The sequence below is a fragment of the Cyprinus carpio genome, chromosome B24 (genome assembly GCF_018340385.1).
Source record: "Cyprinus carpio isolate SPL01 chromosome B24, ASM1834038v1, whole genome shotgun sequence".
NCBI lineage: Eukaryota > Metazoa > Chordata > Actinopteri > Cypriniformes > Cyprinidae > Cyprinus > Cyprinus carpio.
The window spans coordinates 4,983,885-4,999,582 of NC_056620.1; the positions used below are offsets into that span (position 1 = coordinate 4,983,885).

A 15,698-nucleotide genomic window follows, 5' to 3' on the forward strand; every position below is an offset into this window, starting at 1 on the left:
GCATGCTAAAACATGCTAGCAACACTTATCTCAGTGTTAAAGCATGCTATTATACAGTATTGCAGAACATTACTATAACTCGTTCATACAATGTCCAATCTGCCTCAAACTTCACAAGTTTGATTAGAGTCCTGGCCTGAAGATATCTGCATGCTCATATTTTGTTATAGCGCCACCTACTGGCAACAGGAAGTGACATGTTTTACACTTATGCACTATTAGCAACACAGTAAAATATGCCATTGTGTGTTAATCATGCTAGAAATATTCTCAAACATGCTAGTAACACTTACTATGTGTTAAAGGATGCTATTAATACTATGAAACAGGAAGTTGTTGTAACTCAGGCAAGCAATGTCCGATCTGATCCCAAACTGAGCCTGAACACATCTAAAGGCCAATATTCAATTATAATTACAGCGCCACCTGCTGGCAACAGGAAATAACTTATTTTAAACTAATTTAAACATGAAATGTCTGATCTGCCCTAAACTTCACATGTTTGAAAAGATTCCTGTTCTCAACAGACTTTAAGGCCAATATTTCAGTTATAATCATACCGCCACCTGCTGGCGACAGGAAATTACTTCTTTTACACTAATTTAAACATGCAATATCCGGTCTGCCCAAAGTTTCATGTGTTTGATATGGGTCCTGGCCTGAACTCATCTTTAGGCCAATATTTATTAATAGTCTTAGCGCCACCTGCTGGCAACAGGAAATTACTTTTTTACACTAACTTAAACATACAATGTCTGATCTGCCCAAACTTTGCATGTTTGGTAAAAGTCCTGGCGTGAAGACATTTACATGCCAAAATTCAGATAGAATCATAGCGCCACCTGTTGGCAGCAGGAAATGTGGCACAAATATTTACCATTTTAAAAGCATATGGTCCAACGTTCACTGATCTCCTATGGCCACTGGGTGGTGTTGAGCCCGGGTGCGAGGGCCCTTTCATCGCTGCTTTTCATCTTTGGTAGTCTATAACGGGAACCTGAAAGGAACATGAACTCTGAATACAGAAACTGATTCCTGTCCAAGAGCACAGATTGGGCCCATCTTAAAATATTTCTATTAAACAAAGATGACACACTTCTTTGTTCTTTACCTCTGATCTTCCCACTAAGAGTAACTATTCTATTTAATGCATTTTTATGTTTCACACTGAGATTTCCAAACCAGCAGCTAATAGCGAAGGACAATACCAGCTCAATATAAGACTTATAAAACAATTCCATCAATGTTCTATCTATACTGAATGATCTTAATTTTCTTAAACAGTATAGGCGTTGTTGTACCTTTTTACATAATACCTCTGTGTTCACATCAAAACACAATCTGTTATCAATAGAGGTCCCCAGATATTTATAACTGTCCACACATTCTAACTTCTCATCCCTAATAAGGGTAGCCTGGGAAGAAGAAGTGGTTTTGTTTGATAATTATATCTTCGATAATCATATCTTTTGTCTTAGACACATTCAATTGCAAACGGGCATCATCATACCATTTCGCAAAGTCATCAACCACTGGACCATGACACATTTCATTACCTATTGCTGTGTTTACTTATACAATCATAACAGAGGAGACAAAACACAGCCTTGAGGAGTTCCTGTAGATGTTATCAAGGGAGCTGAAAAAGTACCATGAACTCTCACTCTTTGAGTTCTATCAGTTTGAAAATCTAAAATCCAACCCATTAAATTAAAATCAAGACCAAAATCAGTAATTAACGTATCTGCTAAAATATGAGGTTTGTAAAGAATTAAAAGCAGATGAAAAATCCACAAACAAAAGCTTGACGTGTTTTGCTCCTTTCCAAGTGCTTTAATACCAAATTTAATAAAGTTGCTGTTGCATCTTCGACACAACGCTGTGTTCTATAAGCAAACTGAAGGGGGTCTAAAAGATTTTTAGTTTTAGCCAACAACTCTTCTTTTACTAATTTCTCAAAACATTTCATTATAAGAGATGTTAGTGCTATTGGCCTAAAATCATTTAGTATTACTGCATTATAGTTTTAGGTACAGGCACCACAGTAGCCTGTTTCCACAATTTAGGGACTCTCTGGAGAGCAAAAGACCACTGAAAAAAAAAAATATTACAGAACACTGGTGCCAATTTCTCAGCACAAACCTTAACTAAATACCCTCCAATGTTGTCTGGTCCAGAAGTTTTTGTCTCCTTAAAACCTTTAAAAACGTTAATTACATCTAATTAATAAAAAAAGATATTATAGTCACCACCACAACTCATTTTATAATTCAAAGACTCCATTTTGGGACCAAGTTCAGGTGCATCAAAGCGTAGATAAAACCTATTTAATTCCTCAGCCAATTATAACTGTCATCCCCTTCCAAACTGACAACAAATTATTTCTACTCAACACTTTCTCTAGGTTTATTTTATAATTTAACTTTGGAATTTCAATTCCATTTCAAAGGGATACTCCACCCCAAAATGAACATTTTGTCATTAATCACTTACCCCCATGTCATTACAAACCTGTAAAAGCTCAGTTCGTCTTTGGAACACAATTTAAGATATTTTGGATGAAATCCTGGAGGCTTGAGACTGTCACATAGACTGCCAAGTAAATAAAAAATCCTATCCCAATCTCAATTCGAACAGCCGAGTCTTTACTCATTTTCGCCAGCATTTGACCAACTAATACTAGCACTTACCTTTTCTTGTCTATCCTATTCTTGGAAAAAAAAAGCTTTAGGTTCTGTGCTAAACTAACTGAGACATGTCATGGCACTTGTATACTGTTGTTGTTCTCTCATTGGTCTGATTGCTTCTATTGTTCTCATTTGTAAATCGCTTTGGCTAAAAGTGTGTGCTAAATGATTAAATGTAAATGTATCGGAGTAAAAGTATACATTTTAATTAGGAAATGTAGTGGAGTAAAAGTTGTCTGAAATATAAAAACTCAAGTAAAGTACAGATACTCCCAAAAAATACTTAAGTACTGTAACAAAGTATTATTACTTTGTTACAATACACCACTGATTTTCAGGCCTCGTACTTTAACAAACTCATCCCAGAGTTTTAATCGGATCATCTTCAAATTTGCTGAGTGTAATCATAAGGCCTTTGCGATGCTAAATTGTGAAGATTTCGTCAAAGGGTGTGTCCCTGGCTTGAAGCGCCATGAAACAGGAACATTGCTGTAACTCAGGCAAGCAATGTCCGATGTGCCTCAAACTTCATACATTTTATAGGTGTTCAGTCCTGAACGTGTCCATGCCCATATTCAGTTATAGTCATATCGCCACCTGCTGGCAACAGGAAGTGTCATGGTTAACACAGTTATGGACTCCTAAGAGCATATTAAAAAGTGTCAGCAAGCGCCAAATAAGTGATAAAGCATGCTATTAATGCAATGAAACAGGAAGTTGCTGTAACTCAGGTATGCAGTGTCCAATCTGCCCCAAACTTAACATGTTTGGTTAGAGTCCTGGCCTGAAGACATCTACATGATCATATTCGGTTATAGTTATAGCACCACCTACTGCTAACAGGAAGTTTCTGGTTTAAAACTAACTTTAACATGGAATATCTGATCTGCCCTAAACTTCACATGTTTGATAAGAGTCCTGTCCTTAACACATCTTAAGGCCTATATTCCGTTATAATCATAGTGCCACCTGCAGGAAATAGGAAATGTCTTGTTTTACATGAACTTAAACATGAAATTTCTGAACCGCCCTAAACTTCACGTTTGGTAACAATACTGGCCTGAAGACATCTGGCCTGAAGACATCATGTCAGTATTCAGTTATAATCATAGCGCCACCTGTTGGCAACAGGATGTTTAGCACATATAAATTACTTTACTTATATTTACCACTTTAAATGCATATTGTCCACCATTTGCTCTTTTCCTAAAGCCACCGGGTGTAGGTGAGCCCGGGTGTGAGGGCCCTTTCATTGCTGCTTGCAGCTTTAATTTAAGTTGAAATGCTTGTTGTAATGATTCATCAACATGGCTGGAATCCATTTGCTGTTTTATTGGAAACAAACAAACAGAGGTCAAGACAGGCAGTAAGGCAGTAAGGCAAGGCAGACAGAGTGGACAACATAGACCTGAGATCAGGGCAGGCAGAGTTCGGTCAGTAACGTAGACGGGCTTAGGTCTGTGACACTTGTACAATCAAGTTGATTATATTTTAAAAAATTATGGCAGCAACTGAGCTTATGTTTTTCAGTTTAAATAGGTGGATTTTTTTTTTTTTTTTTAAGTGTACACTCAACTTTAAACATTTATTGGAAAAAAATTAATTTGGTGTGACTGATATCCTCGTCCTCTCTCAGGTTCTATGTGGACTGAATGGTGGGATTCAAATGAGACCATTTCTGCCCCCCAGACCTAAATCAGTCATTCAAATGAATAATTCTTCTTTTGCAATATCCACACTTGACATGGGAATCAGTGATGAGGAGTGGGAAAGACTACAGAAGGCTCTTGACTGGCCTGGTCCAGATCAAGAAATCACTCAGCTGGATCTGAGCACAAGTCCAGTCCACTCAACATTCTCTATTGTGGAACTGAAAAAGAGTTACAAAGTGGGAGATAACATCTCTGTTATTATCACAGCCAGAGACCACAACAAGAACCTGAAAACATATGGGGGAGATTTTTTCAAAGCAAAGCTTTTCAATTCAAAGCTAAAGGTGTGTTTATATTATATTTTATGATCAATTTTTGTACGTCAATATACAAACATTTGTCATATTGAGTTTCGATTGCCTGTTAACTTAATTTATTTACAAAATATTACATATTATGTTTATAAGCTTACTTTACCAACAGACATTAGTGTTTTTTTGTTGTTGTTGTTGTTTGTTTTTTTTTTGTTTTTTTTTTGTTTTTTTGCATTACACTTAACCTTTTTTATTCTTCTTTTTTAGGCAAGTGTGTATGGGGAGGTTGTTGATCATCGTAATGGGACTTACTCTGTTGTTCTTCTTCTTCCCTGGGAAGGTCAGGCACAAGTTTTTGTACGTCTTGAGCACTCCAGTGAGGTTGTGCAGATTCTTAAAAAATACAGGGAGTCTTCATTCCCACGCAGCCACTATAATGGTCACTTTGAAGGGCCAGGATCCAAGAACACCCAGGTCAGCGAAGTAGTAGAATGTAATCTTAAGTGGGGTGCCAAAGGAAGTTTGAGGAAAGGCAAATGCTGCTGTGAGTATAAGGATATAAAAACAGGGACTGAGTGGCAGTGTGAGAGACCAAAGAAACTTTCCTGTGACAAACTAGTTGGTCATTCCATGGGAGGTTTTGAAAGCCCATTAAATCATTTTGAGAATCACCTTTTTTCAAAGTAAGTTTGAAAGGATTCAGAATTAATTTCAGAAGAATTATAAAATGTAAAAAAAAAAAAATTGTATTATTATTATTTATCCACAGGCAATTAACAAATGTTGCTATTACTGGAGACAAAACAAGCATAAATGTCCTTCCCAACACTGAAGGCATTGGTATGTTAACATACGGAGAATGTATTAACATATTTTGACCATTACTTTCCCTGTTTGGAATATAATAAGAAGAAAGTAAATAGCAGTGTGTTGTTGTTGTTGTTGATCTTAATGTTCTTTTTAATCTTATTTTCTTAACATTAAATATTATCATGCACATATAGGTAATGTTTCAGTGAATTAAAAATTCAAGCTATAAAACAATTTATCTCATTTTACTTTTGTTCATACAACATCCCCTACGTTTTCTTTATTTTTTGCAAATACAAAATGGTCAAAATATACATGGACCACATATCAGAGGACTGATATCATCTGAAATCTAATGTAATGTTACAAGAGAATGAACAATGATAACAGTCTTTTCAGGTAAATGTTTCTTTGCTTTAGGCACAACAGAGAGATGCAGATCAGGACTGACAACACCAGTTCCTGCTGGGTTCTATTTCAAAGATGTTTGGAAGTCTTTTGTATGCAACACTCAACAGTTAAATTTTTCACAAATGGGAAATTGCCTTAAAAACAAAATTGTCTACTTGTTGGGAGACTCGACCACAAGGCAGTGGTTTGAGTATTTAGAAAAAAATGTGCCAGGCAAGTAATTCATCAATATGACTTTGTTGCAATTATTTTCTTTTGACTTGATAGCAAGACTCTTAAAGAGGTCATCGGATGCCCATTTTCCATAAGTTGATATGATTTTTTAGGGTCTTAATGAAATGTCTATAACATACTTTGGTTAAAATTTCTCAATGGTAGTGTAAAAACACCCCTTTTACCTTGTTAAAATTAGCTATTTTCACAGCAACCTGTTTTAAGCAATTTCCCTTTAAATGCCAATGAACTCTGCTCACCCCGCCCCTCTCTTCTGTGGGCATTTAGCTGCATTTAACCACAAAACATTTGCTAATTAGCACTTATTAGGAAAGGCGATTTGCAAAGATTCATAAAAAACCCTTATGCTCACTTCATCTGAAGCTGGATGATGAATGATTCTTAGAACATAGATGTATATAGGTAGATCGGAGGGGGCATTCCCTTCAAAAAAGAAAGTAATGATAATTCTCTGCATCTTCAGCAGCTTAGATGTCGGGAGTACATGATTGCTATGTTCATTATTACATCCAACAACAAAACACCTCAATCGCTTAGGAGCCATTCTTGTCTACGTCCCTTCTCCAGCATCGAAACAATGGCGGTCAGACTGTTCACAGCTCACTTGGGTGGGCCTAAGGTAAGACGGCTGTGTCAATCAACTATCGTGGGAGTGTTCATGGTCTGTGTGATGTCACACAGCCAAGAAACTGAGAATGGCTTGATTTGAAAAAGGGGATATTATTTATAAAGATTAAAACAAATACCACTGGATTTTTATCATTATAGGGTGGTTGTGTACACACACTGCTGTTCAAACAATATGTAAAAGTGAATTTTTCATCCGATGACCCCTTTAAGAAAAGAAATTATAATAATTAATTGTGTGTGTGTGTGTGTGTGTGTGTGTGTGTGTGTGTGTGTGTGTGTGTGTGTGTGTGTGTGTGTGTGTGTGTGCAGTGGCGACTGCAGGTGTACAGCTGTATGCACTGTGTGTAGCACGAGCACTCAGACTGACCTGAGATTTGCCCCGCAAACATTTCAGCAGTTATTATAGGCCTGTGCATCCCGTATTTCTGTCGACTGAACCAGCATGCCATTAATTATGAATGTATCAGTCTTTTGGCTTGCCAAAGTCAATTTCTGCATATAAATATTGCACCAAATAGAAGCAGAAAATCATGAGATCACTTTCATGAGATTGGGTTAGCCTACAACAATTAATTTGTAGGCTATTCTACAAATGGGAATACACAAATTCATGACAATGTTTTACATTCAAGCTACCCATAAAATTTATAGTGAAACTTACTTTAAAAGCGTCTTGAATGCAATAAAGTAATTTTTTAAAGCTGTTTTTAAAGCATTTGCTGCATGGATTAAAAAAAAAAAAATAATTTTAGTTTTAAGGTATTCCGAACAGAGCAACATAAAAATCAGAAAATATAAGCAGCTATACAATTATAGGACAAAGTTTTACATATACAGTAAAACGTGTGACACATTCGTTCTGCTCTCACTGATCATTTGGTCCCATGTTCGATGTAATAATGAACATAGAATTAGTCATTTACTCCTAACATCTGAGCCACCGAAGACACAGTGGATTACATTTGTTTCTGAAGGGAATGCGCCCCAGATCTACCTAAATGCATCTATGTTTGTGCAAATTATTCATGTTCTGGTTTGACTTACTGTGTTTGTGTTTGTAAGGATTTTTTGATGATGATCTGCCTAACTGTGTTCCTAATAATGTGCTAGTTAGCGAGTTTTGTGATGAATGCGGCTAAAGTTTACCGTCTCTCAGAAAGTGGCTTGGAAGAGAGGGTGAGCAGAACTCATTAGCATTTAAAGTGGAATGCAATAAAACAGCATGCTGTAGACAAAGCTGTTTTTGCCAGGGTAAAAACTGTTGTTTTACACTACCACTGAGAAATTTTAACCAAACTATGTTACAGACTTTTCATTAAGACCCTAAAGAGTCATATCGACTTGTGGAAAATGGGCATCTGATGACCTCTTTAAAAAGATATAGTGCACCAAAAATGAAAATTCTGTCATAACTGATTCATTATTAGTAATTTATTTTTCTATATATATTTCCTAAATTTGGTTATTTTTCTTCTATTAGTGAAAGTCAGTGGTGTCCAGAACAACATTGGACCCCGTTGACTTTCATTACATAAAAAAGAAAGAAAATTGACACATTTGTCAAAATATATTTTTTGTCTGTGTTCTGAAAAAGACGGAAAGTCAAACAGCTTTGAAATTACATGAAGGAAAATAAATGGGTGATTTTTGAGTGAACTATTCCTTATTTTCCAGTATACTTCTTGGGACTGCTGTTTAAGAAATTAATAAAGAAGTGAGTCTAATGTCAGTTTTGCTTATCTTTTTTAGGTTTAAAAAGAATGGACCTCCACACTCCTCGTACAGGTGGACCCCTGATGGCTGTGGAAATGAAAAATAATATCATTATTCACTGGAGGCCACATGGTGTTCCTTTACGATTTAGTAAATTGCTCATTACTAACCTGCATTATATCAACGATGATATTGATGAAATAGCTGGTGATTCTCATGCAGTCGTTGTCTTCACATTCGCTGCCCACCGCGTTTTTCACCCACTAACTTTTTATGTGCATGAAGTGGCTAAAATCCGTCAGTCTGTTGTTGCGCTGCTGAGTCGTGCACCACAGACTACAGTCATCATCAAGTCTGGAAACACTGCAGGACGAAAGGTACACTTGGTCACTTCAAATCCTGCTTTGTTTTCAAATAATTTTTTTTTTATTGTTTTCTTGTGTTAATGTATTCCAGAGAAGTTGGGACATTTCGTAAAAATGTAATAAAATCAAGAATCTGTGATTTGTTCATTCTCTTTAACTTTTATTTAATTGAGCAAAGTACAAAGAAAAGATTTCCAAATTTTCATTGACCAATTTAAATGTATTTTGTAAATATGAACTAATTTTGATTTTGATGGCCGCAACACATTACAAAAAAAAAAAAAAAAAAAAGTTGGGACAGAGGCAAAATAAAACTAAAAAGGTTATATCCACTTTAAACTATTTTGAAACAGTTCACAGTAAGCAGGTGAATTGGTAATAGGTCAAGGTATCATGTTTTGGTATAAAAGGAGCATCTCAGTCTTTTCAAGCAAAGCTGGATCATGGCTCATCATTTTGTGCCAAATTTCATGAGAGAAGTGTCAAACAAATCAAAAATCACATTTCGCAATGCAAAATTGCAAAGAATTTAGGTCTTTCACCAACTAGCACAGTTAATATTGTGAAAAAATTCAGGGAATCCAGAAAAATCACAGTACATGTAGGGCAATGCAGGAAACCTCAGTTGAATGTGCTTGACCTCTGAGCCCTCAGATAGCATTGCACAAGAAACCTTCATGCTGCGGTGTTAAATATAGCCACATGGGCTCAGGAGTACTTCAGAAAACTGCTGTCACTTAACACATTCTGCTGCTGTATCAAGAAATGCAACTTGAATCTCTGTCTATATCTCTGATATAGTGGTTTCCCCAGTAACGGCTGTAATAAAAAAAAACTCACAAACGCTAGGAAAGAGGAAATGAAAAAGACATCAAAGCTTTTCTGAAGATGGTCGGTTCTTTTCAATGATACATTCATATAAAAACACCTGCGCTTCGTTTTAATTTTGAAATGTGCAGTGCTCAGTTTATTTAATGAAGTAGAATATTAGCCTTTTGGTTTGTGTATTTAAGTTTTTTTGTTGTTATATTTGTGGAGGTATGTTTTGATGTTTTGGTGACACTGGACACTGCTATAAGACAATTGGCCATAATGTAAGTGAAAATAGATTATGTCAAACGTCAAACGCTCACTGGATGTCATGACAACAAATGTCATGAAGGAAAAGTTTCAATGGCTGTTTCTCAATATGCGTTCTTATCCAATCTTGCGTCCTTGTGTTCTCACTTTACATCATCATTAACCGAAAGCAAGTACAGAGGACGCATGAAAGTGCCCGGATGTGTTCTTGAAATTGAGGATGCATCAAATGCAGACTTGGGCTGCATTCCAGTTCACTTTTAGACACACACTCGCAAACTTTCCTATGCACTTACCCTCGGGGGAATCCCCACAACTGTTTTGAAGTGCGTTCCACTTTGTCAAATGGCCCTCGACCCCTCCATTTTGACTGAGGGAACGAGTCTGCTTTATATGCACATTTTAGGCCGCACTGTAGACCACAATGCAACACAACTATGACATCATCACAGATCGCATTTAATTTATCCCCACCCCAAACAATTCTATAATATATAAATTATTATTTACATTTATAACAGCCCAAGCATGTCTATATACCTATAGAATGCTGCACCAAACAAATTTGTAAGGGGAAACATGTAAACAATAAACAAACTCCTGCCTACAGTGCCGCATTGAGGCGCAGAATCTCATTCCTGCTTTTTCAGGGAACAGGGTTACAGTCAAGTAACCCAAGATGTCCCTATCAAAAGCTACTCTCAATGCTGTGTTCCAGTAAGGCTAATGGGAATGAAAAAACCAATGCCGCCGCACTAGAAGTGTCTTGACCCCTCAAGGTTCTGTAGTGTGTGCACAAACATTGAAGAGGTCTCAGACATGACTCTGGGATGTTGACTCAAAGACATGCGAGCCCGGAGTTGCATGGACATCCAAACTATAGAATCTGACAAATGTGTGCAGAGAGGACCAGCCTGCCACACCACACACTTGCTGCAAGGGGACACCTCTTGCTAAAGCCATAGAAGATGCAACCCCCCTGGTTGAAAAGGCTTGACCACGCACCTTGTAGGCTAGGGCAATAGCATCCCTCAACCAATGTGACATAGTTTGCTTAGTGGCAGCCGGAAGATGTTCTTAGACCTCCTTGTCCAGCAGAATTTGCAATTCCTGTGTCAACAAATATGTTTGTTTCGGTTTCATGGTATTTGAGACCACGCCGGTGAAATGTGGAGGACAATACACAAACCATATCCTGTAGCCCTTTCTACAGTCCTTACGACCCAAGCAGAGATTATTTGGCAGTAGCTTCCACACTGCCAACTTCTCTGAAAGGTACACTAATCGTGACACTTCGTTTTGCTGGGGGGAATGTGATGTTTGGTGTCCTAAAACACGGCTGGCACAACCGAACATTTCACTGGATACCGATGCTCCCCAAAACACTGGTGGTGGCGGTGATTGTACAGCAATCCCCTAAGGGTGCCAGGAAGGAGCCCTACTCTTCTGTTGGAATTTTCCGTGGCCCACTCCGAGGGGATGTACCCTTTGTCCTGGGCACAGACTCAGGACCTCTCTTTGGTTGTAATGACCGTTCTTAGGTCCGGCTTCATCTCTGGCTGTTAAGTGCTACAAGTTGCTCCCCAATCTTCACAAAGGGGGTGCACGACTCGCCACACTCTCTCTTTGAGCCTCTTGCCCCAGAGGAGCTGGACCAGGTTGGGACTGGATGGCCGACATCCCAACACTTGAGCACAGTGAGTCAGAAACTCGTTGAAAGCCTCCTCCTGGCGCTCAGATCTTTAAGAAGATCAGCCTGATATGCCTGCAGAACCCCCATGGTGTGCAGGGCAGCACCAGTCTGACCCACAGCGTGAAACGCTTTCCCTCCCAGTGTAGATGTTGCTCCACATCGTTTGGTAGGGGAGAGGAGGGGAGATATAGACCACTAGCATCTATTTCACCTAGGGCATCATAATGTATCCCCATGCTTTCAAATCCACGATAGTCAAAGAAATATTCAACATAGAGGGCACAAAGACATGGGATAAACTTGGCTTACTCAATGAACAAGATATCTCATCATGGAGATCACCAAAGAAGGGGACAGACCATCGCTGCTTTTCCCTCCTTCTGACCACCTGACAGAAACCTGTCATCTAGTTTGGAGTCTGTCATCTATTTTTTTTTTTTTTTTTGGTTACACTGCTTTAATCTTGTCACTGCACGAGTCACCACCTCGAGTAACCCCTCATATGCTTATAATCGTGAGAGGAGCGCTCGGAGCCAGCACTCTTAATCTCCATCTCAACAGAAGCAAGAGGTGCAGCATCCTCTGCCCCATCCGAAGAAGTGCCCGGGTGCATGCTTTGGAGGCATGCGCGAGATCATTATGATCTGGCAAGAACAAGAGAGAGGTGAACACCCGGTTCTTAATCCTCAGCCAGATCAAAGTGCGATGTTAATGAGCGCGAAGCCTAATGCAAAGCACGTGGATAGGAAGTGAGCCACGGTGCTCACATCTGCTGTTCTGGAATGCTACAGCAGCATGCTTTTCTCCCAAACACTCCAAACAATATTCATGCGTGTTCTCTTCAGAGATCGGCCATGAAGAGCGAGGCACGCATCTCTTACAGATTCACTCAATAAGAATTGTAAGTTGTTTAGGGCTGGTCTGAATACCATTTTTTGAGTCCGGAAGGAGGGGGCTGAACATATTCTTCTCTCAACACTGTGTCTACACCAGATGCTGCGCTGCATCAAAATACAATAGAACCTATTATGCTGTCTACACTGGATGTGGCGCAGCGTGGCAGGATAAATTCCCAACAATAAACTGCTGCTGCGTTCTATTTATGACGTACTGACACAAATTTCAAATGATTTTCAACAGTTGCTTTGCAGACAGACTTTGCAAAGTGCAGACAGACTTTAGCTGTTGGGGTGCAGCGCAACACGACAACTGTTGTGTCTGGTGTAGACACGGTGTAATTAAGGCAGGAATCTCTGTGTGTCTGTCTGTCTGTTTGCATTTGTATTATGTCGAGAACTGTTCATCCAATCGACTTCACGTATGGTGGGTGTGTTGCTGCGGACCCAAGGGAGTGCAGTGTCTCGTTTTGGTGTAATATGGACACGCGACACATTCCGAATTAATAAACTTTTAATAAACTACAGAACAGCGCAAGCCGAAAGCGGCGCACTTCACGTGGGCAGGGCTTAAGTTATATGCTCCGAGAACGAACACTGCACTAGTGATACAAAATACACAGGTCTGTTAAGAACAATATTTTTAATATAGACAATTTATTATTAGGCTGGGCTACTTTACTTTTATTATGGCTACTGTATTCGCAAGTATTTTCCAAGCAAATTAACTGCACATTTTTATCACGTGCAAAATTACTGATTAACATGACAGATAAAATCAGCTCTGTTTTTTTACACCAACAATATACTATAGGCATACTACTTACAGAAATTAGGTGACTTTATAAACTTGATGTGCTGTTGTGGTAGGCCAGTTTCAAATCACACACTGCCTTTCTTGTCCTCACTCAATTTAAAGTGCCCCCACACAGCTGAGGTCTTCGACATGTTTGTCTTCTCTTCCAGATTAAATGAATCATGAAGTTTATGACGTTCACTCATGGGCGATTCATATTCATGCGAATGAGAACCGTTTTGCGGGGGATGCCAGGGGTACGAAAAAATAATAAATGAATATTTGAATCTCAGAATTGAAAATCGAATGCCACCCACCAAATGAATATTCGAATAATCTAATATTCTGGTTCAGCCCTAAAGTTGTTTGAACTTTCACTTGACACACACACACACAAATACAATCTCTGAAGACAAAGAAACCTAAAGATGTGTCCGTTTCAATCCGAAAAATGGATTTTGAGTTCTCAGTCCAAAAGACCAAAGGGACCATCCAGACCTTCATCAGTGACAGATGCAAAAGCAAACATCTGTTATGGTATATGAGTGCATCAATGTAAACGGCATCGGTGACTTGCATATGTGTGAAGGTACCGTTGACATGGAGGCATATATTGGAGTTGTACAGAGAAACATATTGCAGTCAAGATGATGTCTTTCATGGGAAGGCCAAGGTTATTAGTTCAAGACAATGCCAGCTCTCATTCTGCATGTGCTACAACAGCGTGGTTTTGTAGAGACAGAGTGAATGTGCTAGACTGGCCTGCCTGCAGTCCAGATCTGACTCCTATTGAAAATGTATGACCAGTCATGAAAAGGAGAATCAGACAATGACAACCAATGCCTAGCATCTGAAGCCTTGTTTCAAGAGAGACTGGACAAAAAATTTGCCTGCAAAACTTTAACAATTAGTATCCTTAATTCCCAAACAATGAAACATTGTAATTAAAAGGAGAGTTGATATGACACAGTGTTAAACATGCCCTGCACTGTCCCAACATTTTTGGAGTGTGTTGCAACCATCAAAATCAAAATTTGTTTACATTTACAAAATGCATTTACATTGGTCATTGAAAACTTTGGAAATGTTTTCTTTGTACTTTTATCAATTAAATAAAAGTTAAAGAGAATGAACATATCAAAGATTCTTAATTTTATTGCAAACGTCCCAACTTCGCTGGAATTGGGGTTGTAGATTTTATTGTCTTGAAGCTTGGAAGCACTGAAAGCTTCATTACTAGAAAACTTCCTTGTGTGTGCACAGAATTCTGATTCTGATCTGTGTTCTTACAGAATATTTTTCAAAGTGATTGGTATATGATGCAGCTGAACACAGTGATGCGAGAGATGTTCAGAGATGTTAATGGAGTAATATACTTAGATGTCTGGCAGATGACTTCCTGTCACTATCTAAGTGAAAATATTCACCCAGGACCTGTTATCGTTGCTAATGAGGTCAAAACATTTCTGTCATATGTCTGTCCTGCATGATTCATCATTTAGTATCACACAGCCCCAAAGAATAATATTTATGCTTGCTTCACCATTATCTACAATGTACATACAACAAGACAATGTACATAAAACCAGATTGAATGAAATGCTAACAAACAGCCTTAAAAAGAATGGACAATGTAACGTCTAAAATGAATTGCATTAGAATTGCAAAGTGGCATAAACCTACTTGAATGTACTAATTTATAAATAAGGAGATCATGTTATAACTGCTTTGTCTGGCTCCATTAATTTATTGATTTATATATTGTATTGACAACTCATCAATTTAAACTTATATTCTCAATTACCAACTTATATTCTGCATAACTAGATGTTTTAAATAAACACAAAAACTGTATAAGTTTCTGGATTTTTTTATTTATTTTATTTTTTGTACAGTAAAAACCTAAAATTGTAATCATATTTATTGTTCTCAGCATACCACAAACAGTTTTTCAGTATTGCAGGACAAATACAATCAGTTGTATGAAGTACAAGTATGAATTTGTTATATGTATGAATAACAGTTGTCATTGCTGCCATGATACTGCTATTTTCAATTTACCAAACTAGTGCAACAGTTAAAATCTGGGTTAACCCCATATACTGACATGACTAGCGTCGAGATCCAGGTAAAGTACGCAGCACAGATTTATTAGGCAAATCCAGGAGAGACACGGGAAGCATACTGGTAAGTAGCTAACATTGAAATATCTTGACACTTAACGTGATCAGACAGACGGGACTTGAAGACAGACGTTGAAGCAGACAGACAGATGGGAGGTAAGTATCCACACTGAGGTGAGTCAGGTATGTAGCTCCAAGGGAACAACGAAACCAGACAATGTGGATGTGAGGAGTAGCTGCTTATATAGAGGGTATGCACTGATGTCACTTTCCCGCCGGAACGCTCCCCCACAG

At 38.2% G+C, this 15,698-nt stretch overlaps 1 protein-coding gene across 1 annotated transcript in view; it reads left to right on the forward strand.

The window, feature by feature from the left end:
- LOC109046389 (NXPE family member 3-like) overlaps positions 1–15,085 on the forward strand; it is a 36,152-nt gene extending 21,067 nt beyond the window's left edge. Inside the window, exons 3-8 of the mRNA XM_042752156.1 lie at positions 4,324–4,683; positions 4,921–5,336; positions 5,423–5,493; positions 5,884–6,087; positions 8,488–8,828; positions 14,574–15,085. Coding sequence (XP_042608090.1) covers positions 4,324–4,683; positions 4,921–5,336; positions 5,423–5,493; positions 5,884–6,087; positions 8,488–8,828; positions 14,574–14,771 — 1,590 coding nt within the window. The 3' untranslated portion in view covers positions 14,772–15,085. The remainder of the gene's footprint in view (positions 1–4,323; positions 4,684–4,920; positions 5,337–5,422; positions 5,494–5,883; positions 6,088–8,487; positions 8,829–14,573) is intronic.
- The last annotated feature ends 613 nt before the right edge of the window (positions 15,086–15,698 follow it).